A 23,716-nucleotide genomic window follows, 5' to 3' on the forward strand; every position below is an offset into this window, starting at 1 on the left:
CTTTTTCGTTGGTAATTTCTTCTGAAATCTTTTATATTCAATCGTTGGCATGTATTCTGAGCGTGGTTGCGATTCGGCTACGGATATACAGGATGGGTAGGTAGGATATTAATAGCCCCTGAATTTTCAGGGGCCAAGGAGACACATGGGACATCACTAATAGGAACTTGTCAATTGAAACATAATTTACCTTTCACGACTTTATCAGAATACTTCGAACAATTGATATAATAAAAAGATGGTAAATATGTAAAACTTCGGTATACACGGCGACTTTCATTACCTATACTAAACCTGGAAAGGGGTGAAGCATTAACCACCCCTGATATCCTACCATATCCAACCTCATACCTCCGGCACATTCGTGACCGTGATAAACCGTTCCATCGGCTTTGATTGTACGTAAGTGGGAGCTTTCTGGCCAACAACAATGTCGCGTGCCATATCCAACAACCATCTAGGAGTGTTCGCATCATACTCCTCTATGCGCCAAACGGCAAGTTGCATAATGCCCTCGTCGAAGAACTGAGGAGCGAGATAAAGTGCGGCGAAAGCTACTAGGATGAAGATATGGGCTACAGTCCAACGCGAAGTCCCATTAGAGAGCATTACGTCTGCTAGTAGTGCTGTTACTAAAAGAGGTACGAAGCACGTTAATCTTATGGAACCGGTAAGGCTGGCGATTGAGGCAACTAAGAGAAACTCCGCAGCCGCGAAGCACCCCATTCGAAACGCCAACGCGACTGAAGAGAAGTCAAGTAGCTGTTCAAGTACTAGGTGCACTGGATGGCGGCTACTGAAGGCGCGCCTCAACGTTCCGATGATCTGAAAAGCAAATGTGACGTAAAAGACATACAGAGATAGGTTGAATAGTGGGTTTAGGAAGCTAACACGGGGAAGAGGGATTTCTAGGCACTCGGCGATATAAACAAGTAAGGCGATGAAGGGCAAGGGTGTTGGGGGCACTTGCTCGTGAGGCCACTCTCCAAAGATGGCATTAATGACCCTGTCTGTGATCATTTTCGAAGATGGTCAGTGGGTAGGTAATATTACTGTGAATGAACGGCAATATCAAGCAGGCGACCCTTTAGCTGATGTCTGTAACTTCGGATAGATTGTCAGGTGATAGAGAAGGGGTTGAGGAGCCTCTTGAGCCCAGCGAAACGCTAGTTGTGTTGAAAAACCATGCCATAGGCTTCTGTTGTTTAGAAACAAGGCGTGAAGGTGTATGAACCACGTTTCTGTACAGGTCGATTGGTAGGTAACTATACTGTTTATATAAACAAGCCTATGTTTCTTTCAATATTGTAACATCGAACCAAGACCCTTCTGGACGACAGTGTCTACACTTTCGACTGCTCGTGTTTTTCACTTATCATCACCCACACTTGCCAGCAGCTTTTGGCCAAGTACCACAGAGGATTATGCACCCACTCGACCCAGCCCAACCTAGCCAACCCATAATCAAGAACTTTCTGCGCATGGGGCTCCTTCAACGCCGCTGCCATAACGTAGGCCGACGGTATTAAGAACGGCCAAAACAAAATGCTAGCCACAACCCACTTCAACAATCAGAGTTAGTCAGGACCTCATATCTTCCCTAAAAAAGAGCCTTAGGAAAAGAAACTCGATATTACACACCATATACCAAAAAGACCAGGCCCACATTGCATCCGATATCTTCTTTTCCTCCGTGTCGAGGGCGATGAGCCCCTCGCGGTAGACGAGGCACAGAGGCACGCCGAGCAGACCCATATACAGGGTGACAGCCCAGCGAGTCGTCCGGAAGAGCAGGCGGATATTGCCCAACAACCCGAGGGCGAGAGCGACGATCCAGGCGAGGACGGCGGCGAGGGCGAAGAAGAGCAACATCGTACCTAATCTTATCCCTTCTTTTTCTGTTCTCCTTTAGTCTGGACCTTGGAATCTCCAGCAGGGCTCGCCCATCAGACAGGGGATATGATTATTGAAAGCGCGTGATCGCCGTGCCAATTCTTGCTGTTTTTAATACGTCCTCAGGCGCATGTATCTGTTAGTGATTAGGGGGCAATGCCTATACGACGAGGCCATCCTAACCACGATCTCATATTAGATAACCATTAACAACAAAAGCCTGTTGAATATTAGCATATATCAAATTTACCCCCCGGAAGCAGTCTCAACAGCTGCTTAGTCTGAATGCGGGCTGGTTCGCTTGCTTATTGTAGACTTGTTCGCCTCGGGAACCTTTGTCCACGAAACGCTTTTCTTGGAGAAGAAACAATACATCAGGCCATTGAAACAAAGGAAGCATCGAAAAACATATCCTATTATCTCTATTGTCACACGCACAAAGATGGGCTATTAGGGCCTACTCCCTGACGAACAACCCCGCCATGCCCATCCCAGTACCAATGCACATGCTCACCACGCCGACTTCCCCGCCGCTCCTCCCTAGGCCGTGTAGCAACGTGCTCGTCATCCTCGCGCCGGTAGCACCGAGCGGGTGGCCCAGAGCGATGGCGCCTCCATCAGGGTTGACCTTGCCCTGTTCCCAATCCTTTTCCAGCCCAAGCTCTCTCACGCAGTAAATAGCCTGACTAGCGAAAGCCTCATTGATCTCCCACCGATCTACGTCCTTCGCTCCGATGCCAAGCTGGCTGAGAAGCTTGGGGATGGCCAGCGCGGGTCCGATGCCCATCTCGTCCGGCGCGCACCCCGCCGTCGTCGCAGCGACGAACTTCCCGATGATGCTCGACGATAACCCGAGCTCGGTCGCCGTGCTGCGTCTCAGCAGCAACGTGGCAGCGGCCCCGTCACTAACCTGGCTCGAATTCCCCGCCGTGCTCGCGCCGTCCTCCTTGAACGCCGGCTTGAGCTTAGCAAGCCCCTCGAGCGTCGCATTAGCCCTGATGCCGTCGTCCTTAGTAACCTCGACCTGCTTTTCCTCCCCAACCTTATTCCCCTGCTTATCCACCTCCTGAAACCTCGTCCGCACAGGTACAATCTCCGCGTCGAAAAACCCTTCACTCTGCGCCCGCGCCGCCCTCCGGTGAGACTCGACAGCAAACTCATCCTGCTCCCTGCGCCCAACGCCATACCTCTGCGCCACATTCTCGCTCGTAAGCCCCATCGGCATAATACAATCCCTCGCGTCCTTAACCCCGCTCTCCTTGAGCGCGGGCCACAGATCCACCGGTATAGCCCTGGACCCGTAATTCCTCGTCATGCTCTCCATGCCGGCGGCGATGCCGACGCCGACCATCTCGGCGCGGATCTGCGCCGCCACCGTCGCGATGCTCTGCAGGCTGCTGCTGCACGCCCGGTTCACCGTGTACAGGGACGTGGTGGTGGGGAAGCCGACGTGGTTCATGGCCATGCGCGCGGCCTTGCTGCCGCCGAGCTCGGAGAGCACGACGCCGACGGCCACGTCTTCGACCGCCTCGGGCGGCAGGTTCGGGTTGGCGTCGAGCGTGGCGCGCAGCACGATCGAGAGCAGCTCCTCGGGGTAGGCGTCCTTGAGCTGGCCGCGGTACGAGCGGCAGACGGGCGTGCGCAGGGAAGAGAGGATCACGGTATCGGAGGGGGATTTCGCGAGGATGGAGGAGAGTCCTTTGGGAAGCCCCATCTTTGACCGAGGGAAGACGCTTTTAGTCGGGAAAGAGGAAGCGGAAGAATTATACGGTGGGTATTGTAAATTGTGTCAAGTGTGAAGTGACGCTATGGGAGTTATATATCCAGAGAAGGAACGTAGGTGAAAACATGATCGTCAGGTAGGACCTACCTACCTAGGCACATACTTACCTAGAAGGTCACAGACCGGGAAGCGGGAGAAAAGAAGGTGCATTGTGTACTAGAAGCAATATTCAAACTGCCGGCCGTCGGTTCCGCACGCGGGGTGTTCTGGGTCCACTAAGAGAATTAATACAGAGGATCTACCTGCCGTACCACTATGCCCAGACTGAGTTCTGTTACCTAAACTCAGCCATTAGCTAATCACCTTTCAATTCGCTTCCCCTTTTTCTACTTAGTCGTACTTAGATGATTCGAGGTGGGCCACGGTTTTTGTGCCTCTGGGAATTCATAGACCAAAAACGATTTCACGAAGTGGTACTAAAAAGAAAACTAGTATCACGGAGCTATTATGTCAATTTGCCTATAATGTTCCTACATAGATAGTCCATCAAATCAGATTCCTCATTGGGAGCATTCCGCTAAGCCGCTATACACCATAGCTACCTTTGAGCGCGAAATGAAACCAGAGCCAAACGCCGTGACACGAAAAAGGGGTATAATACATTCATCATCCATTCTTCACGCCGTCATCATCGGAGTCCAAAGTGAGAACCATATATCATCATCCCACCAAAGCTATTGACTGTCCCAGAAAAAAAAAATATAAACCCACCTTGTCATCCTCCAAAATGATCAAGGATTACTCTTTTGGGAGCCTTCAAGCCTCCTGGCTGTAGCGTATTCCTAGGCCAACCCGGCCATTTGACTCGCTCCCAGCCCCGTACCTAATCTTCTTCGTCGGACTCATAACATTTTCTCGTCGGCTATCACCATTTTCTGTGCCGCCGTTGAACTTCCGCTTCTCCGCCGCAAGGCCTGCCTTATTCAGCCCCGCAAAAAGTTTCGACTGTAGCTTGGCTGACTTTTCCGCCGGTGCCGGCGTGCCATCACGAGACCCAACCGAGCTGGCAACCTCGAAGCTTTCGCGTGGATCGCGACGAAGCATTTCAGACGCCGCCTGGCTAGCCTGACTTTCAAAAATCTCTTCATCCTCATCCCTTCGTCGAGAAGCGCGCGATTCCTGCGACATATATGACTGCGTAGCCGCTGCCACGGATTCGAGAGCTGCGCGAGCAAGCTCCTCATTGTTATCATCCGCAGAGATGGTGCTTTCCCGGCTCTGACGCCCTCGCTTCTGCACCGGCGTCTCTAGGGCAAATCGACTGTTGCCATACCGGTTCGGGGGTTCGGTTTGCGGCACTAAATCAACTGAGGGTAATAAGGCTGAATATTCCCCGCGAGCGCGCGAGGTGGGCGTGGTGGGAAGAGAAGATAGAGACTGGACGCCGCGGGTATGTCTTGGTGGTGCTCGAAGGGTAGGGCGATTAGCCGCAGTCGGGGTCGATGGTGCGCTGTTATCGTGACTTAGAGCCTGTAGGAGAGCTGCAAATCCGACCTGGTTGTTGTAATTGTCGGGACGAGCATCCCGATTAGCAGATTTGGGTGTTTGACGTGGTGTGGTTCGGTACTGCTGTGGGGAAGCAGCTGCTGGGGTTTTGGGCGTTAGAGCCCCGTGGAACACTCCACCGGGGCTACAAAGCATGTGGAAATGCTCTCGGTTTTCGCGGATACGGTTGAGGAGCATATCTCGCTCCTCGACTAAGCCGTCCCGTTCCTCGCTTTGCTGTTGGATGAGCTTGGTAGCAGACTTAACGCGCTTTTGAAGAGCTTCGTTTTCCTTGACAATATTTTCATACTGCGACTGGAGTTCACGATATTTGACCTGCGTTGATTCTGCGGCCGCGTTCAGCTCACGGCGAGCTTGCCTCGAATTCTCCGTCATACGCAATACCTCCACTTCCCGCCGCGTCATATCATGCTCTACTGCGGCTCTCTTGGCATCCTCATCAGCCTGCATGCTAAGTAAGTTATACTGCAACTTGTGATGTGCTGTCTCCATCTTCAACCTCGCATTCTCAGCGAGGCATGCTTGAACCATAGCACGAAGCTCATCAGCTGAGGCGTCTGATATTTGGTCCGAGGTTGGAGCAATAAAATCGGATGTAGAACCGCCATCGCGAGCGAGGGACCGGAGTATCGTGGCAGGGGGAGAAAACATGTTAGCTCTTTGAGAACTAACATAACCTAGAGGCATACCAGAGACACCATTGACCTGGGGAACCTGGGACGAAGGAGGTGGGGTTAGGGATGAGGGAATGACCTGCGAGGATGGATTGTGATCATCGTTTAATTCGACCTTAAACGAAGAATGAGGGTCGATGGGTGAATTAGGCGCTTCGGTGGAGGGGATGGATTGCTGCGACGTTGAATGGCGGACAGCCATAGCATCAGGCGGAGTGGAAGGAATGTGGTCATATTCGCTCTCTACGATGCCAATGCCGTTCGGGCGCGAGTGTTTCGGATCAGCGTCTGCAAACATAATTGCATTCGGTATTAAGATGGTCAAGGAAGATATTCAAGTATATTCTGAATGGAAATTGTATCTTATGTTTTCGAAATGATATTGATGATGTGCAACAAGGTACCTGTATGCAAGGCGGTAACGGAGAGGCGTTTAGATGCAAGGTAATAACGAGCGGTCTAATTTCGATAACGCGGCGTGCTCTTCTGAAATAAATCAAAAGTTGTCGCAGACGGTCAAGAGGGGAGGATATGGTATGGGGGGAGGGGAGAAAATCTTGGTACTAGCTCGATTATCACATCAGACTTTATGAAGGAAGATGTGAAGAAGAAAGGTCGGTGGTAGGTAAAGAAGAGAGGACGTTTGCGTGTAAGGTGGAGAAATGCGAAGTGGATGAAGTGGATGGGAAAACTTTCGAAACCCATCAATTGGTCCACCCAGCGACCGGCACCTACCTGGAAATCCACTATAACTTGGCCCTTGCTGCCCTGGAAATCCTGAAGGCTGGTTTAGTTGGCAACGCCCACCGGAATTCAAAGTTCAAGGTTGAATGCGCTAATCCAAATATGTTTAGGCGGCTTTACTCCCCATCATCGAATCGAAGGTGGTCAAAGCACAACCTCAAGGGGTAGAGCCAAATACCAGTTTAATATCGTCAGCATAGGTACATACTTTCCTTCCTGACGGTACAGTCAAATTGTAATATCTGTATCATATACACGCTTTTCAAACCTAAACATGTTATATACCGATTGAAAAATTCTCACACAAATCGTAATGCAAAGCTGCACCTTTTATTCATACATTCAAATATTAATAGTACGTATGACTGGTTTTTGTTTTTATCATAAGCTTGCCCCCTTTTCCCACAAACTCCGTGACGAGTATGCATTCTCAAACCCCCAATTCAACCAACTCCCTTATAATTTCGTGCGAACGGAACCTGGTATCTATATCATGGCATGTAATATGCCGACGGGGTATCGCATCATGACCACCGAAGACGCCTCGACCAGAAGTACAGTGGCTTTCAGATGCCAGCGCTAGTCTATTAAGTTATTATCAATCAACCTCGTTAAAACTATCCTCTTCACCTTCACCCGATTTTGCCTTCCACTCTGCCATCTCAGCAACCGGGACACGGCCCCTGAGCCACCGGAGCGTTGCATCGGTCCCTCGCTCCAGAACATTCCACCTAGGAACTCTGAAGCGGTTTCCAGTAACCTCCAGCTTCTCAAGGCTGCCCGTGCCTCCAAGGAGGCCGATGCGAGGATTCAAATGTGCTATTTCGTTATTGCTAGCATCAACTACCTTCATGCCCTTGATGGACTCAGGTTCAAGCTCCTCCAAACGGTTGTTTGAAACAAGCAAAATGGTGAGGCTTGGGAAAAACTCCCGCAAGACGGGGAGTTTTACTATCCTGTTAAACGAGAAGTCTGCCTTTTCCAGATTTGGTGCACACAGATTCGTCGTGAGTGGCGTAAGGCTAGTGATGAAATTTGAAGCCAGAGAAAGCTCTCGGAGAGCCGTAAGATCAATCGGCTCAGTTAACCAGCTTTCGCCTGTGAGCTGGTTTTGTGCCATTGACAGGGATGTAATGGTATCCGTGAAAAAGGACAACGAGTTCGGAAACTGTGTGAAAGTGTTTTGCTGGAGGCGTACTTCACGCACAGTATGTGCAGCGGCAATCTTGGAGCATATAACCGGATGTAAGCTAGATGATTGTGTATCCGACCGATCAAGAAGGCCGCCTGGCTTCATAGGCCACGACTGACTAGTCAACGTGTGAGATCGGGAGCGGGCCGGAGAAGGAGGCGCCGAGGTCGGCGGTGTAGCGAAGTCGTCGAAATCCGTCAAGCGCCCCTCGTCGTCGTCGTCACCGCTTACAGGCGCGACTAAACTCGCACTGCTATTTGTAGGTGGAGCAGCTGGAAATCCGTTTTCGATTTGCGCCATTCCGCCCGTTTCAGGTTGGGGCGCCGGCTCCATCCGTGCGGCCAGTACATCTTTTAGTTCCTCTGTTGTGAGTGACGTGAACTTCCTATCCCTTAGAGGGTTGCCAGTGATTCGCAGCATTGCGAGACTGTCCATCTGGGACACTTCAGGAGGGATGACTCGAATGTCATTGCTTGTGAAATCAATGTGGCGCAAGTTTCGAAGACTTGTGAAGCCTTCTGGAAAGGCAGTGATGCTGTTTTCATCCGCATTGATGGTGAGGAGACTGGTCCAAGAGCTCACATCAGGGAGGGATGTGACACGATTTAGAGATATAGTAAATTGATGGAGCGATGGCAATTTCAAAGACTGAGCGCTATCCACAATTGATTGTATCTGGTTAGCTGCCACGTCGAGGATTTGAAGCTGCGGGAAGCTTTCTACACCGGGACCGATAAGTGTTCCCGAAAGCTTGTTCTTGCGAGCCAGCAATTCAGTAAGGGGTAACTTCGAGAGACTCCCAAATGGCAAGGTTTCAAAAGCATTCTCGTTTAGGTTAAGCATACGGAGGCGTACTAGCCTTTCGATGCCGTCTGGGAGTGATGAGATGTTGTTGCCATGTAGATCAAGAATCTCGAGATTCTGCAGGTTGGCAAAATAGTTCTCCTCCATGCGACCATAAAGAAGGTTATTGCCGAGCTTCAAATCTCGGACTGTAGTTAATTGCGAGATCACCTCAAGGGAGTTATTTGTAAGCTTATTCGACGCCTAGAAGCCAGTTAGTTCTAGTCGTACCCATGGAATACAAGGAATAAGAGTAATTACCAAGTTCAACGAAGTGAGTAACTGAAGACGCCTCAGGCCCATAGGTAAAGCTATTAGCATGTTACCATGCAAGTCTAAGGACTCTAGCCCCCCGAATATCTGCCCTTCACATTCCTCTTCGTTCGAAAAATCATTCGGATCGGAGTCTGGGAAGATAGCGTCGTCGATTGTCTCTAACTCGTTGTCGGCTGCTACGAACCTCGTCAGATCCACACTCTCGGCCCATGCACTGCCAGGACCATCTATGGACTCTAAATCGTACATCTTCAAAACTTCCGTCGGGATTTTCTTAAGACCCATGGCTGCAATGTTAAGCCTCCCAGTAGTTCTCGCAGTATCAATTCGGGATTGCATGGCTTTGCGGTTCGCACTCTCGAACGTACGTTGGCCGAAGGGGTCATCGGACAACCCAAAATCAAACGTTGTGTCTGTAGGAACGACAGGGGCTTCCTCAGCTCCAGGTGCCTTAGCCGCTGGGACCTGCCGCGACGCAGCCCGCTTTGCGGCTTTCGCCTTTGCGATCTGATCCCGCAGCGCAGTAGACGACTTTCTTATCGTGGAGGCAGACGCTTCCTCAATGGAATCCACTGTCAGCGCCGTAGAAGCAGTGGAGGCACTTGAAAGATTGCGGCCATCACCAGATGTACTGGAGGACTTGGCAGACACAAGCGAAGTTTTGCGATAACTAGCGGGTACATCCGAGATCGATTTGTCCAAAGACGGTAAAGATGGTTGTCTATATAGATTGTTCATCGAGGCCCTCGGTTTCAGAGGACGGGAAGAAACCGTCTTCGATCCGAGTTTGGAGACGGAAGGATCGAAATGCTTGACTGGGCTCGGTGTAGAGGGGCCTACCGAAGCTGATAATGACGATCGAGAGGGAACTTTGCTTAGGCTAGGCCGGGGGGTCTTGGACCCGATAGCAGACGCTCTCTTTGTTGGAGTTCCCATAACAGTTGATAGGGGTGGCTTGTAGGTGTTGGTGGAGGCTCGAAAGTTAGGATAGTGGTTGTCCACTTGGCCTGTGCTAGATCCTGGCCGACTTAATGATCTGGCCGAGCGTATAGTTGAACCATCGGACTGGTAGCTAGAGCCAGGTCTTGAGCCTGCTCTCGATCTTGACCCAACACTGCCCTTAGATTGAGGTCTATCTACCCCAAAGAAGTCGCTGCCACGTCGTTTGAAAGCAGGGGATGATGGTAACTGCGAAAGCGTTTCAATTGTCCTCTCTGAAAGTGATGGGCGAGGCTTCCTTGGTTTCGACATAAGAGTATCGAATGTAACATCCTCGTCGGAAGACCTTGGCAATAGCGGAAGTGATTCGACAGCCACTTCATCGTCATCTTCTTCAGGTGACAATGCCCCTTGGCTCGATGGCGTAGGCGAGGCAAGAGTAAATTGAGTCGAAGGTCGTCGGCGGGGTACTGAGGGTTTCTTGAAAGGGTCGTCCCGGATATCTCGACTATCTTTTCCAGCAACGTGTCCAGGTCCACGGGACACGCTACGACTCCCAGCACCCAGATCCCGACGATTGGGCTGTGAGCTTACGGGTGGTGCAGCTGACCGCTGAGTTCTGCGTACTGTTGAAGGTGCACTGATCTGTTCCCTTGAAGGTGTCGCGCGTAACCGGGGATTTCGAACGTTACTCGCGTTTACCGGTTGCGTAGGACGTCCGCGCGTCGGTTCAGTAGGCTGTTGTACTTGAGGGATAGAAGAGGTAGCCGACAGATTGGCAATACTCGATCGAGGCACAGGGAGCCGTGACGTCGGTCTGGGGATAGCACTGACTCTGCTACCAGTGGCACCGGATGAACGCTTCTCGTCCATGTTGACGGTGGTGTCCGGATTAAGATAACGAGTGCATCTGCCAGGTCCCTAGACTCGAGACGAGCAATGGCAGCCGTTGACAAGGACGGCGTAATTAATGTTGAGCCGGTACAATGTAACGAGACTTCGAGAAAGGAGAGGGAGGGTCCGTTGTAGAACAAAAAAGATTCCCAAGTCAATATTAGATTTCGGGTTATTATCACAACCCTTGCTTACATGTACTTTCTTGACAGGGTTGAGGAAAGTACGTCCAATAAACAAGAGAAGGCTGACATTGGATCGTAATTTGATCTTCTTGGAAGAAAAAGAGAGGTCAAAGCGCTGTTAATTTGGCTATTGAGTCTGCCTAGAAAGAGCTATGGTGAGGATTGAAGTAAGCTTTGAACTTGAAGCTATTAGGCTTTCAGTCCAACATAAAAGGACGGGCCGCTGGGGGACTTCCGTAAGTTTTAGGGAACCGCGTCGGGACGCCACTTGTTAAGAGGAAGTTGTGATGTCCACTCCACTATGAGATGCAATTGCACGTACGCGTTCGCAATTGTTGCTCAGGCAGTCAGGTCTGCCAGGTGTGATGAATGGGTGGGGTACCAGGTATCCCAGCAACCCGATAGCCCGATATCCCAATGTGCCGCTAGCGTCTCGCTTACCGAGTAACTACCACCTAAGTACCCTGTAATTTCTAGCTTTTTACATTAATGCCCTTGCAGCTTGCAGGAACAATCCATGTACTGGTAGACTGGGCAGCCATGATGTAGGTACGTGCTGTCTTTCTTCCCCTGAACTTGAAAGCTCCGGGGAAGTGGGTGCCGATAAAAAATCGACAGTCAATAGCACACCGGGATATCAAAAAGGGGTAGGGGGGATAGGTACTGCGTAAACCAATACTTACCTACTAGGTAAGTAGTACTCGGCGTAAGTATGTACCTATATGTAAGTCTTTATACTGTCTTACCACACTTCTGTAGCCTAAGCAAATACGAAGTGCTAAAGAATCTCAGCCCTGTCATCAATGTCTGTCAATGTCTTAGAAATATTTGCAGAATATTGGAGTCGTGCATGCGATAATGAGGCCTCGATAATTTAAAGAGGCCGGGGGAGGGGGCTGCCAACGACAATAGGCCCGTGAGGAGAACCGCCATTGGATATGAGAAATAATATAATATGTAACACTGTCTTGCTGAGTTTTTAAAGGAGTCCCATGCAGTGTGACATCTTTGCATGTGCTAGTCTCGTTCAGTTCAAGTAATTTTTCGTCTTCTCATCCTCCGCTTCAGCGTTACACTATATCGGTGGGCGATTATAGGTGAGGGTGAAATAACTCAAATGATCAAGCCGACGACATTTATAAGCCAGAAGCTACCGTCAAGGTTCGCGATTATATTGTTAGAGCTGTAGATATCAAAAAAAAAAAAAAAAAAAAAAAAAAAAAAAGAGGCTCTCGAATCTCGAAGCCACCTCGACAAGGAGATGGGTCCTATAAAGATGCCAGCACACAAGGAATACATCTCGGGGCTTTTGTTATCTAGACTTGTGACCGTTTACGATCTGCCAACCGAGCCTAGAAGGATGCATTTATTTATAACCATCTCAAAGGATTTCGTCACCTGCAATCTATGAATGAGATGACTTGCTGTAGAGTATCACGTTCCCAGCTAAGCACACAGTCATTTGAAAATTGGTTTCATCGGATGGTTCCAGGTCAACATGTCCATGAGAATAGGGATATCAAGCTTTGGATCTGCTTAGGGTGTTTGGCTGTAACCATTATATCGAGGAGTAACCCAGCTACGAAACAATGAGGATTATTCAGCCGTGAAAGAATATGCTGATAGCGTCGATATATGTCCAATAGGCCCTCTATAGAACTGCGAATAGTATGGTCTGCGGGCTTGGAAACACCAGTAAGCTCGATGACGGCTGAGAAGACATTTTACAGTCACTTATTATGATTATAGATAGGATGAAGGGCAACGAAGTATACGCTTTGTCCAAATTGCAAAAAGTCTCCTATGGTAAGTTATTTCCCTCCTACCGCATACTTGATGAAGGCGTGTAGTTGGATTTATGTTATGTCTTGGATATTACCTTGATTCCCAACGTTGACTAGAAATTAAGGTCGTATATCTCTGAATAATCCAAGCCACAAGCACGTAGCCTATCCAGTGTTCAATTCTAATGTAATCACTGGGACTCCACTGATCAGCCACAGCAAATGCGTTGATTAGATTAATAGTTATAGAAGATACTTTTGTTTCTATGCTCGCATGAAGACTTATAGGTTTAAAGGCTTTCTAATTAATATATTTAGAACCCCTCCCTAGAAACTCAAGTTTGCTTTAAAGCCATTTTGCTTTTAAAAATTTGAATGAACTTTCTCGATCTTGATGGACACCTAACTAGGTGCGGAGGATATATTGATGTTCTTCTTTTCTTAATCAAAAACCAGTTCGTGTTTGTGGCGTTGAAAGATCATATCACAAGGCAAAAGTGATGAAAGCAATAAGCTTTCTCGTATAGAGTATCGTCATTACATGCATACTTACATACATACTTACATTTATACTTACATATATACAAGGGCAGATAATTACGAGAGGAGAAGTAACTTGCAAATTCATGTTGATTTATGTTACACCTATTACATGGACTCTACGTAATATCCACCCCTTAACCCTAGGTAGTTCCAACCGTTTGGGACGGCACGCTGGTTTCTCTTTGGTTCCCAGTGCAGTGGTTCATACGTCCCAGTGGAACATGATTGTGCAATAAGAATTGCCTCGAAGGGCGAGAACTTAATTTCGAAACATACTTGAAATACAAATCAATCTATCTGGACAGTGAGTGGTACCATAATATAAAGTGAAGTGCGATTTAGCCAACCTTGTAGAAGAGTAGACCTGAGTTATCGGTGACTGTTTCTAATGAATTTCATATTATTGAACAAATACACTCAATCTGTACCTATCTACGTAACAGTTTTTCAAGCGGACGTTCATTTTAGATAATTTATAGAAGAAAATATAAGGTGAGAGGAGTAAGATACCTGCTCAAGAATTTCTTGATCGTCGCGTTCTTGACAGAACGTCATATTAGTAGTGGCTGGATCTGACGTATGAAAATCTGAATCAGGGGTCGAATGGCGGAGATCGGGGCAGATGGCGCGATGGTTTATTAAGGACTCATTGGACGGTTGTGATTGAAACCAGGTAACCAGTCATCTCATCTCAGCCTATTCCGCTCTGTCACTTTAGGCGACGATCACTTAGGAACCAACTGCACCGCTGTAACTATTCTTAGTCTCGGTTAAATATCCATGTTGCCATCGGTCGCCCAATGGAGCAGGAAGGAATATGTTCATAAATACGTTGATAAAAGCGAGACCTCGCTGCTTTTTTATTCTTTAAAACTCAACAAGACAGTGTTCTATTTCTGCCAATCCAATTCATCATGCATTTCACTTCTCTAGTTCTATTCGCCTTAACCTCTGGCACAATGGCGGCCAAACGCTTCCATGTGCCGGAGCCGGCCCGGGTCCGTGATGAGCCAACTCCTACGGGGTGTACATCGTCTGCACTCGCTACCCAAACCACTATAAACAGAGGTAATGAAGGTATATGGCATGTTAGGGCAAACATCTCGGATATGCACGAACTGTACAGCTTTCAGAAGACCGACTGGCTCGACAACAACAAAACCGAAGTGCTCAACACCTGTGGTAGTATCTGCTTAGCAGGCAACGACACTGCTAACCCGGGAACATGGCTGCCGAGTGGGAAATACTTCCAGGGCGCTTTCGTCAATACGCCGGGAGGAGACCCGCCGAATCACATCTTGTGGGAGTGCGCGTGCTACGATCGAGCAGTGACGGCCAATGATCTTGTCGCCGGGGGAGGAGTTTGGAACAACGCAAATCCGGGTAGCGGAACAAGTAAGTCGACTCTTGATTCTGCGGTTTTCTTATTCTCTTGCCTCTACGTGTACACTCGCTAACTATGTATAGTCATTAACCGGCAGTGTTGAATGAACACTATGCGGTGCTCATCTTTTCAGACTGTCAAACCAGTATTAAGTCGCTAGGTACTTGAGAATATGCGAGAGAGCCATGTTCTGGTTGTTATCGGTGCGTATGTATATACATCAGATGGGTGGGATGGTAGAAATTGTGAAAACTACCTACTTAAGTTAGGTATGTACTCGGGTATGCAATCTTCCTAAGATTCTAGGTGGCTTTATCAATTCGGGCAGTTCTTGAGTAGAGGAACCCAATCATGAATGAATAGGTACCCGAAGTTTTACGTCTTCCTCTTTCTTATCTACTTTGAAACCTTGACTTTGCTTTGCTGTCGCTCTGCAATGCGACATTATGCCGGCCAACCCACTGGATATCTCACAAATTGAGAACATCACTACCCAATCATACCTATCTGTCACTTCCAACACCGAGCAGGGTTTATGGAAACACGAAATAACAAAGAATGATCTCAACCAAAAACTTATTCTTTTATCTCTTACGTGTTCCTATCGGCTTTCTACCATAAGGTCAAAGCAGCCTATGAAGAACATGCACATGCAATTTTCTCAGGCTGCCAGGCTTCAGCATCAGGAGACTCAGGCAGATATACCCCGTCTTTTCAGAAATTACTACCTTCTTTCTATAAAAGCAATGTCTCCATAACTTCAACTTCATATGACTATATGAGTACACAGAATAGTCTAGATATCTCTATATTGCTTATGTTTGAGGCGCCTTGAAAAGTTAGGGATCTTATATCATCCACAAGAGCTGTCACGATATCAGACATATCTAGCCAAACCACCGTAGTTATCCTACTTTACCATTACTCTTTCAACCTAATTACCATACATCTTAATCAGGGTTGGCGGTAAGATGGTGCTTGCTTTCAACGCAGAGACCCTCAATGGGCTTTGCTCTAAGGATCAACTCGAGCTCCTGGATGCTATCGATCATTTACGTCTTCAGGGAATCGATCATTACATCTCTTTACCGCAGATAATCGTATGCGGCGATCAATCATCAGGCAAGAGTTCCGTACTCGAGGCCATCTCAGGGGTCCCCTTTCCAGTCAAAAGCAACCTCTGCACTTGCTTTCCCACCGAGCTGGTTCTTCGGCGATCGTCAGAAACTGGCGTAACTGTCTCTATCATCCCTGATAATACCTCCAAGACTTCAGCCCAAGATGACCTCCACAAATTTCACCAAGAACTCGAAGGGTTCGAAGGGTTTCCAGACCTAGTGGAGAAGGCCAAAGCGGCCATGGGGATCTCGACATCAGGCAAGGCTTTTTCTAAGGACCGGCTTCGCGTGGAGATAACGGGTCCCGATCGACCTCACCTTACCATCATCGACATGCCCGGTCTCATTCATTCGGAGACCAAATCGCAAAGTTTGGCAGATGTCAAGTTGGTCAGAAAAGTCGTGAAAGGGTATATGAAACAACCTAGAAGTATCATTCTTGCGGTCGTCTCCGCCAAGAATGACTTCGCAAACCAGGTTGTGCTGAACTTCGCTCGGGAAGTAGATAAACGGTAAGTAGTAACCCTATCATCTAAATCCGTTGCTTATACAGTAGTAGAGGTAGCCGAACTATGGGTGTAATCACGAAGCCGGATACGCTAGTCCAGGGGTCCCCTAGCGAAGCACTCTATGTCTCCCTAGCGAAGAATAATCAAGTCAATTTTGACCTTGGCTGGCACGTTCTAAAGAACCTTGACTCCGAAACACAGAACGGGTCATCACTTTTGGGACATCGAAACGCCGAGGAAGCTCTTTTCTTTTCGAAAGGTGTTTGGAACGAGCTTCCTTCGTCAATGCTTGGGATTAACGAGCTAAGGAAGAAGCTTAGCAGTGTGCTACTTCGGCAGATCGCCTTTGAGCTACCAAGCCTCATCCGTGAGATTAATCTGAAACTCGATGACTCACGTGAAGACCTCGAGAAGCTTGGGGAACCACGACGTACTCTTGATGAACAGCGACTTCGACTTCTGCAGATCAGTGAAGAGTTCCAATCACTTGTAGAACGTTCCGTCAGCGGCACGTACAACGGTGCTTTCTTCGAAGACGCCGAGACAGATCAAGGATACCAAGAACGTATTCGCGCAGTGATACAGGCCTTGAACAAGGGATTTGCGAATGATCTCGTGAAACGCGGCCACCGACGCGAGATAGGTGAAGGAAAGCAGGCGTCTCCTAATGACCCAGAGTTGGTTACCAGGGATAAGTTCCTTGACCATGTCGAGAACATGATGCAAAGAACCCGAGGCCGAGAACTGCCCGGAATCTTCAGCTCCATGGTTGTCGCTGACCTATTCCAGCAGCAATCGTCTCCGTGGGAACGGATTGCGCAAGGCCACGTCAAGAAGGCCTGGGAAGCGGTCGGTGAATTTCTTGAACTTGTCGTCCTCTATGTTGCCGATGCGTCGATCATCGATGCTCTTGTCGACAAGATAATCCAGCCGGCTCTTAGCAAACTGCTCATGAATGCTAAAAGCAAGGCTAATAAGCTACTTGATTCGCATCGACGGGTTCACCCAATTACCTACAACCACGAATATGCGAAGACCATCCATTGCCATTGTTGCCACTCGAAAGATGAGATTTCGAAGATTATCGAAAGCTTTTTCGGATTATCATCTATTGGAACCAGGCAGGCCCTAAACAGTTATTACAACCTCACCACACTTGTAGATAACCTAGCGAAACAAAGCGTATCGAACATAGAACGTTCGGCAGCCTGTGAAGCTCTCGACCGCATGCTTTCCTACTATCAGGTTCGTGTCACTTCTTAGAGGCCTTCACACATTTGATAATTAGTAGCTAATCAGATCGTCATCATAGATTGCTCTTAAGCGGTTCATCGATAGTATCGCGACCGAGGTTATCGAGCAAAAAATCCTTATGCCCCTCTCCGACATCCTTTCCCCTGTGGCGGTCTTCAAGATGCCACCAGACTTAGTGGAGCTCATCGCAGGCGAGTCCCAGGAAAGCCGAACAAAACGAGAAGACTTGACGAAGAAGATCGATGTTCTGCAGAGAGGACTGAAAACCTGCGAACGGTTCGTTGATTCAAAATTGAAAGGTAGAACTTCAATACTTTCTAGCCCGATCTAGGACCAAGTCTAACCGCTACGCATAGGCGAACGGCTCCGCACCTTGGAAGAGACAAAGCCCGTGATGGAACTGAACAGCCTTCATCATGTAGTGCCAGATGTAGTTTCAACTGAGGGTGATTATGAACCATCAGACGAATAGGGATCGAGATGGATTGCCTTACCCTAGGTATATTCAGATTTCCCATTGCTTGGAGCCCTGAATAAGGCGTGAGCGACCTAGCTTCTGAATTAATACGATTTCAGTTCCCAAATTACTTTCGGTGCGTAATATTTGCTAGTGATTCATAATGTACGTCCATATATCCTGTGATGGATTTGACCATTGGAGCAGTGGTGGAACTCGACCCATCCTTGTCAAATTAAGGAGCTCGGAGAAGCGAGAAAGACGAGATGACCCGGTCTAATGTGCTCTAAGTCTGAATTATTACTTATATACCTCCACTATCCATTGCGTTATCTAGGTCGCCGGCTAGTTTGGATCCAGGTAATTACCTCTATTGAATCAAGTTCAGCCAGCAACTTGCACCCGCCTGAGTAATATGTGGAATGCAATTATTAGCAAGCAGCTATCTGCTACATGATTACATGTCTGTATGTATGCCCTCTCGGTCCTGTTTTGATAATCCGGCACCCAGTAATGCAGCTCCATGCCATGCAAACCCTTCGCTCTAGTGGTATTACCAGTCTAGTTTCATGTCATGATCTAGAAATCAATCTTGGCTCGAACCGAATCGTATGCGCCTCCAGACGTCCCCCTCTGTAATACCGTACTCGATCATATGCATTTTGAGCATCTCAAGCCGAAAGATGCTTGGATATAAAACGGTAAAGTTTGAAATTTCAGAAATCAAAGTGGGTATCCAACGCCTCGACCATGCGGATGCAAAAATCTGATCCTCCAATTCGTTTGCCGTCGCGTGATTCATTCGTCGTTAATTATCGGCCAAGGAGCCAGCCCATTTTCTTGCCCCCATTCCCAGTCTTTTCTCCAGACTCGTCGTTATCGAGCTCCAATCGATACCGCCTGACACTACCAGAGTCGTCGTCAAATCCAACCCGTCGGCTCGCTTTTGGCACAAAGCAGTCTGGGACTACGTGCTTCATGAACCAACCTTTCACGCCTCGGCTTGCCGCGTCGATAGCAGCGTATTCAAGACGCCGGGTGTGGTCACTCGTCCAGTAATGCGTTGTTTGCGGCGGTGGGGGATACGAACGCTCCGCATCGTGCTCTTCTTCATCCTCGCCAAGGCTTCCGGAGAGTGACTCCGGCGGTGGAAAGTAGTAGTACGTGGTTGGTTGCTGCTGCGAATTTGTTAAGTGCAGAGGCTGCGCACTGAGACGCTTTGGGTTTGCGATCGGACTGGATTTTGCCGCACGACGCATGGATGGCCGTGTTCGTGGACGAGAATGGGAGGAAGTGGTGGACATGCTAGAATTGCGTCGCTGAGAAGATGCGGTAGACCTGGTCTTTGGGTGTATGGACTCATAGCCCGAATCATGGCGAAGTATAGGCTTGAACTCGAACGTGTCCTCCTTGCGTGAAGGCAACCGTCTCTCGGCAGTGGGAGATGCTGCTGAAGGCTCATACAGTTCAATATCATGGAAGCTGTGATATGTAGAATCAGATGCAGCGACGCTATTAACCGAGCGAGACCGTTGGAGGCTCGTAGGCAATGGAGAGTATCGCGGCATCTTCGGTGACCTTGCTCGTCCTCTAATGCATGGGAGAAACTATTATCTTAATAGCTAGATATAGAAAAAAAGAAGAGGACGTCCGACTAAAATATGACATTGAGGGGGAGAATAAGAACTGGTAAGTTATTCGCAACAGGTGCGTAGATGGCTTGACTTAAAAGTGAGTAATGGTACGATGAACAAAGAGGCGTTGCCGCGGTGAAACAGTGATGCAGAACAGATGGTCAGGGAGCTTGAATAAAGTTGCGGTCTGAGTCCAATTTTACTCCAGCATGGGGAGATGATGCGTATGAAATCCAATCTGCAGTAGGTAAAACGGTCAGAACGATGTGGGTGGATACGTGTGTATAGACGAATCTGCCTATGTCTCCAGACCTCTATGCATTATCGTGCTGAAGGAGAATGAGATGGTACCATTAACAAGGCGCTACTTGCATGAAAAGCATAGGGATGGTTCCCGCTATGCAGCTGCGAACGCAGACGACAGCGCAATCTTGCAATTGGATAGGTATTTCGGATGACGGCAAGAAATAATATGTAATTTGTGATTTGTGACGGTGCGAACATACCCACAGACAAGAGAGATCAGGGCTTAGCAAGTTCTGATGAGGAATACACACGGTATGGAAATAGAGTAATACAACACAGCTTCGAAACGACGGACAATAACCCTGATTCTGCCCCCTCTGCTAAGGATATTTTTATTGAAATTTTAGATAGTGTATTTTCCAATTTGTTGGGTGAAGAAGCGGTCTGGCGTCGCTTGACTCGTTTAGGAACCAGGAGGCAGTTGTCGTGACCGGCGTGGCCCCGCCGGTTGCACTCAAAAGCTCCCCACGTCCTTCACCGTTGTTGGTTGCAGTGGTGACGGACCGGAATATGGGGAGCGGTGTTCCAAACGACAGATAGATCGTGGGGCCTGGTTGAGCAATCTAGTGGCACGGAATTTTTCTAGTCGTCGAAGAAAACCGTCAGACCGTCAACGTGCTGCCCCTGGTGATGGTATTTAATGACGATGTGCGAGCGGGAGGGGAAATATCCTTTAAATAACAAAAGACGGCCAATGCTGGTTAGGGTTCCTTACTAGACCGTCTCTCTACCGTACTCCTCGTGGCTATCGAACAGGACGATCGTAGCCCTTGCATCAACGTGCATTCAGGCCAGGACGGAACGGGATGGCCCTAGTCTTTTCAGATTGGCGATGGCGGTTGGATGGGTTGGTGGGTTGGGTATGTAATCCGATGTCGCTGGAGATTCCAATAAATACCCCAAACCCCGGCCCTCTAGCGAGAATCGAGCTCCGCTTCGCAATGAGAGAGTACTGGGTAACAAGACGAAGAGGGGTTGACGGGGGTTGACGGGATTGACGGGAGATAGTGAAATATATGTACCTGGGGATCCTTTGATCTTGTAGTCATTATCGACTCAATATTCTCTGTTCCTATTTTCAGAAGCTTGTGTGAGCTGTGCAAGGTCCGGATTTTCACATGCTTCGCTTCCTCTCCAGCTTTTCCTGCTGTGCCATCTTCGTGAAGGATTTACGACCGGGGGTGGCGTGGCTCTCGATCCCGCGCGTCACAAGGATTGCTTGGGTTTATCCGTCATGAGCTGTATCCGGCATCACCTGGCGCAATTTCTACCAATCGTATTCCGTGCATGCCACTCAGCTTGCCAGGCCAGCCAATAATGGCTTGTCGCGTACCTGTTGATGAAACCCCGTCAGAAGGTTATTTTATTCTTTCAATGGTTCTGCTGCAGCTCTCTGGCCCCACTCAGGCACGGTTGCTTGCTTCTAGACCTCCCGAGGATTTTTTCTCCAATGATCCTCGGGCATTCTGTTTTGCATAAGCTCAAGGGTCAAAAATAAAGGGTTTAATGCTAACAACGTCCGGGGAGGACGGCCGTCCTATGGGCTCCAGACTACCCTCGGCACATACTTACATATGTAAGTATATAAGCATACACGCAAGTAAGTAGAGGGTGTCATCCGTTATACCGGCATATGTATGTACGTAGGTCGCTCAGGATACATTTGATTCCGGTGATGGTAACCTTATGTGCTTAATAACCGGAACTGGCTAGTCCTACATCAACGCTGATGGCTTGCTTAACAAGGCTCAACCCGAAGACTCGCCGACACAAGTCATGGCTGCACGCGACGACCTGTCAATGTTGCCGAGTCTGCGTGACGTGTCTCAACAGGACTAATGTAATACATGCCGTGATACGAACGGGATGTTTTGAGGTAAGAGTTGGCGCAGAAAAAGAAAAAGGAGGCCTTTTGAACCAGCTTGCCTACCTGCCCACTTGCTTGTTTAACAAATAAGCGCGACATCAAACGCGACGGATGAAATCTGATAGGAACACTATGCCCTTTGAAGTTGGCGGATGGAAAAGAAAAAGATTCTGGACAACAAGCCACATTATGTACTTAATAGATAGGTGCCTAGGTAGTTTGTGGCTAAACCCCAGATTCGGCTATTCTATACATCTCTTTTCTTGCATATATTCATCTACACAACTATGATTCCTTGTTTCAGTTTCGAAGAAACAATCCAACTTTTGCCTCAGTACCTTTCATGTGAAGCTCTTAATTTAGAGTACTTACCTACATAGCCGAGGTTATAGGCCTTCTTATATCGTATCGAACATCCCTCATGGTATAATCCAGCCCGTCACTCATAATAATAACCGATTTCAGCAATCCATAATTAAATAGATAATAATCCGTATAGGCACGCCTCGGGGAGGGAGCATGGCTAAGATTATATTCTCCATTTTCGAAGTTATGGCAAAGTCGAATAAAGGCCGAGAGATATTGTAACTTCAGGCTTCATTCAAGTGAAGGTAGTCTTAAGTGGAGAATGCAACATTCTTCTTTGTAGTGATAGATGAGGAAAATAGCGACCATTCATCCTTCACGTGACCTTTATTGATGAAGCTACGTAAACTTATCAAGAACGCAAGCGGAAAGGCAGACGTGGGTCAAGATCTGATGTGTCAGTTTTTGGAAGAAAACAGGGGCAAGTCGATATAACATATAGATAAGATAATGTAGTTGAGTGTCTTGAATGTTCAAAGAGTACCTTGTTTTCACCACAATAGCCGTATTGTTGGTAGTGGATCCCAAGTTTTGTGATAACTAGCCATAATCCATAACGCGCAAATATCTATGGTCGATAAATGGACCGCTAATACAGTGACCTGTCTTGAGATATTTAAGAGCCGCGGGATGCGAACAACGGAGCAACATAAGCGGAGAACATGTCATTCAGATACATATAATCCATTAATACCTAGGTATATAACTAATTCTATAAGGTAGCGTGGGAAAGGATGGACTAATTATTGTTGACACTAGGCAACTAAGGTAGCCATATGTGACTTTCTCATAGGTTAAATGAGGGGTACTTCTTCTAGACAAGCCATAAACACATCAGAGCACATCCTAGCGACTATTTCCAGCCAAATATATGCCATCGTTCTATTGCAATTAGTTGGCTGTGGGAGGTCTAGCTAAGGGGGATTAAGATGCTCTTTTTCGAGAGTACCCGGATTGAACCAGTCCAGATGCTTCTTCAAGCTAATCATTCAAGCGGCCACATACATACAATATTCTAGTATTGCTGCATCAAACACATGATAATTACCTCTATAACCGTATCACCTAGAGCTAATCATTGACATGTCTTCCGTTGGAGCGAGCCTGTGATAGACTGAGCCCCGACCCCACTATATTTTCAATAGACGGCGACTTTATCTATGACATGATATTGGAAACCCAGTTTGACGAGGATAAGACAAAATAGAATTGTTTCTTTGAGTTATTGAGGATAAGTTTAGAAAAGAGCAATGGCCCTTCGGATTTGAACTGGAACTTAATTGTGTGCTACAATCCTAATACGGTACGATGAGTGATATTCTTAAAATCTGCTTGTTATATTCAATTGTGGACTTGAAATGGAAGACCTACCAAGTTTCGAGAATTATACTACTGGGTGGGGGGGGTATCTGGTAATAGTTACAGTAATAATGTTAGGGGTTTGATTGAATCATTACCCGGGGTGAGTATGTCTAAATTGCGACTGCGTTACAGTAAAAGTCTTTAGGCTGATTTTATTATAAAGTTAGTGATGGTGGTGTGTGGTAATAATCATTATTAGCGTA

The 23,716-nt window shown here is 47.9% G+C and overlaps 8 protein-coding genes across 8 annotated transcripts; 2 read left to right on the forward strand and 6 right to left on the reverse strand.

Annotated features, from left to right (window-relative positions):
• Positions 1-345: 345 nt before the first annotated feature.
• Positions 346-1,020, reverse strand: F4807DRAFT_461602 (uncharacterized protein; the record flags this gene model as incomplete). The annotated part of the gene is made up of 1 exon (XM_048001705.1): positions 346-1,020. The coding sequence occupies one exon, from the start codon at positions 1,018-1,020 to the stop codon at positions 346-348; it is 675 nt and encodes a 224-aa protein (XP_047853186.1).
• Positions 1,021-1,286: 266 nt separating this feature from the next.
• F4807DRAFT_145489 (uncharacterized protein) lies at positions 1,287-2,058 on the reverse strand. The gene is made up of 2 exons (XM_047993149.1): positions 1,642-2,058; positions 1,287-1,562 (listed from the first exon to the last, which is right to left on the reverse strand). The coding sequence occupies exons 1-2, from the start codon at positions 1,870-1,872 to the stop codon at positions 1,344-1,346; spliced, it is 450 nt and encodes a 149-aa protein (XP_047853187.1). The 5' UTR covers positions 1,873-2,058; the 3' UTR covers positions 1,287-1,343.
• On the reverse strand, positions 1,893-4,109 carry F4807DRAFT_430596 (thiolase). The gene is made up of 2 exons (XM_047998429.1): positions 3,955-4,109; positions 1,893-3,891 (listed from the first exon to the last, which is right to left on the reverse strand). The coding sequence occupies exon 2, from the start codon at positions 3,605-3,607 to the stop codon at positions 2,351-2,353; it is 1,257 nt and encodes a 418-aa protein (XP_047853188.1). The 5' UTR covers positions 3,608-3,891; positions 3,955-4,109; the 3' UTR covers positions 1,893-2,350.
• On the reverse strand, positions 4,110-6,521 carry F4807DRAFT_430600 (uncharacterized protein). Its single transcript, XM_047998430.1, has one exon. It carries the CDS (start codon positions 6,152-6,154, stop codon positions 4,433-4,435), a length of 1,722 nt encoding a protein of 573 aa, XP_047853189.1. The 5' UTR covers positions 6,155-6,521; the 3' UTR covers positions 4,110-4,432.
• A 327-nt stretch (positions 6,522-6,848) lies between these two features.
• F4807DRAFT_468591 (uncharacterized protein) lies at positions 6,849-10,723 on the reverse strand (the record flags this gene model as incomplete). Its single annotated transcript, XM_048002612.1, has 2 exons — positions 6,849-8,839; positions 8,897-10,723. 2 exons carry the CDS (start codon positions 10,721-10,723, stop codon positions 7,199-7,201), a joined length of 3,468 nt encoding a protein of 1,155 aa, XP_047853190.1. The 3' UTR covers positions 6,849-7,198.
• Positions 10,724-13,941: 3,218 nt separating this feature from the next.
• F4807DRAFT_145575 (uncharacterized protein) lies at positions 13,942-14,915 on the forward strand. The gene is made up of 2 exons (XM_047993150.1): positions 13,942-14,651; positions 14,724-14,915. Exons 1-2 carry the CDS (start codon positions 14,171-14,173, stop codon positions 14,741-14,743), a joined length of 501 nt encoding a protein of 166 aa, XP_047853191.1. The 5' UTR covers positions 13,942-14,170; the 3' UTR covers positions 14,744-14,915.
• A 590-nt stretch (positions 14,916-15,505) lies between these two features.
• Positions 15,506-18,142, forward strand: F4807DRAFT_145585 (P-loop containing nucleoside triphosphate hydrolase protein). Its single transcript, XM_047993151.1, has 3 exons — positions 15,506-16,270; positions 16,318-17,512; positions 17,580-18,142. Exons 1-3 carry the CDS (start codon positions 15,612-15,614, stop codon positions 17,850-17,852), a joined length of 2,127 nt encoding a protein of 708 aa, XP_047853192.1. The 5' UTR covers positions 15,506-15,611; the 3' UTR covers positions 17,853-18,142.
• A 561-nt stretch (positions 18,143-18,703) lies between these two features.
• On the reverse strand, positions 18,704-20,195 carry F4807DRAFT_145673 (uncharacterized protein). Its single transcript, XM_047993152.1, has 2 exons — positions 20,170-20,195; positions 18,704-19,697 (listed from the first exon to the last, which is right to left on the reverse strand). Exon 2 carries the CDS (start codon positions 19,544-19,546, stop codon positions 18,791-18,793), a length of 756 nt encoding a protein of 251 aa, XP_047853193.1. The 5' UTR covers positions 19,547-19,697; positions 20,170-20,195; the 3' UTR covers positions 18,704-18,790.
• Positions 20,196-23,716: the final 3,521 nt, after the last annotated feature.

The sequence above is a fragment of the Annulohypoxylon truncatum genome, assembly GCF_022578515.1.
Source record: "Annulohypoxylon truncatum strain CBS 140777 unplaced genomic scaffold F4807scaffold_21, whole genome shotgun sequence".
In the NCBI taxonomy this organism is placed as follows: domain Eukaryota; kingdom Fungi; phylum Ascomycota; class Sordariomycetes; order Xylariales; family Hypoxylaceae; genus Annulohypoxylon; species Annulohypoxylon truncatum.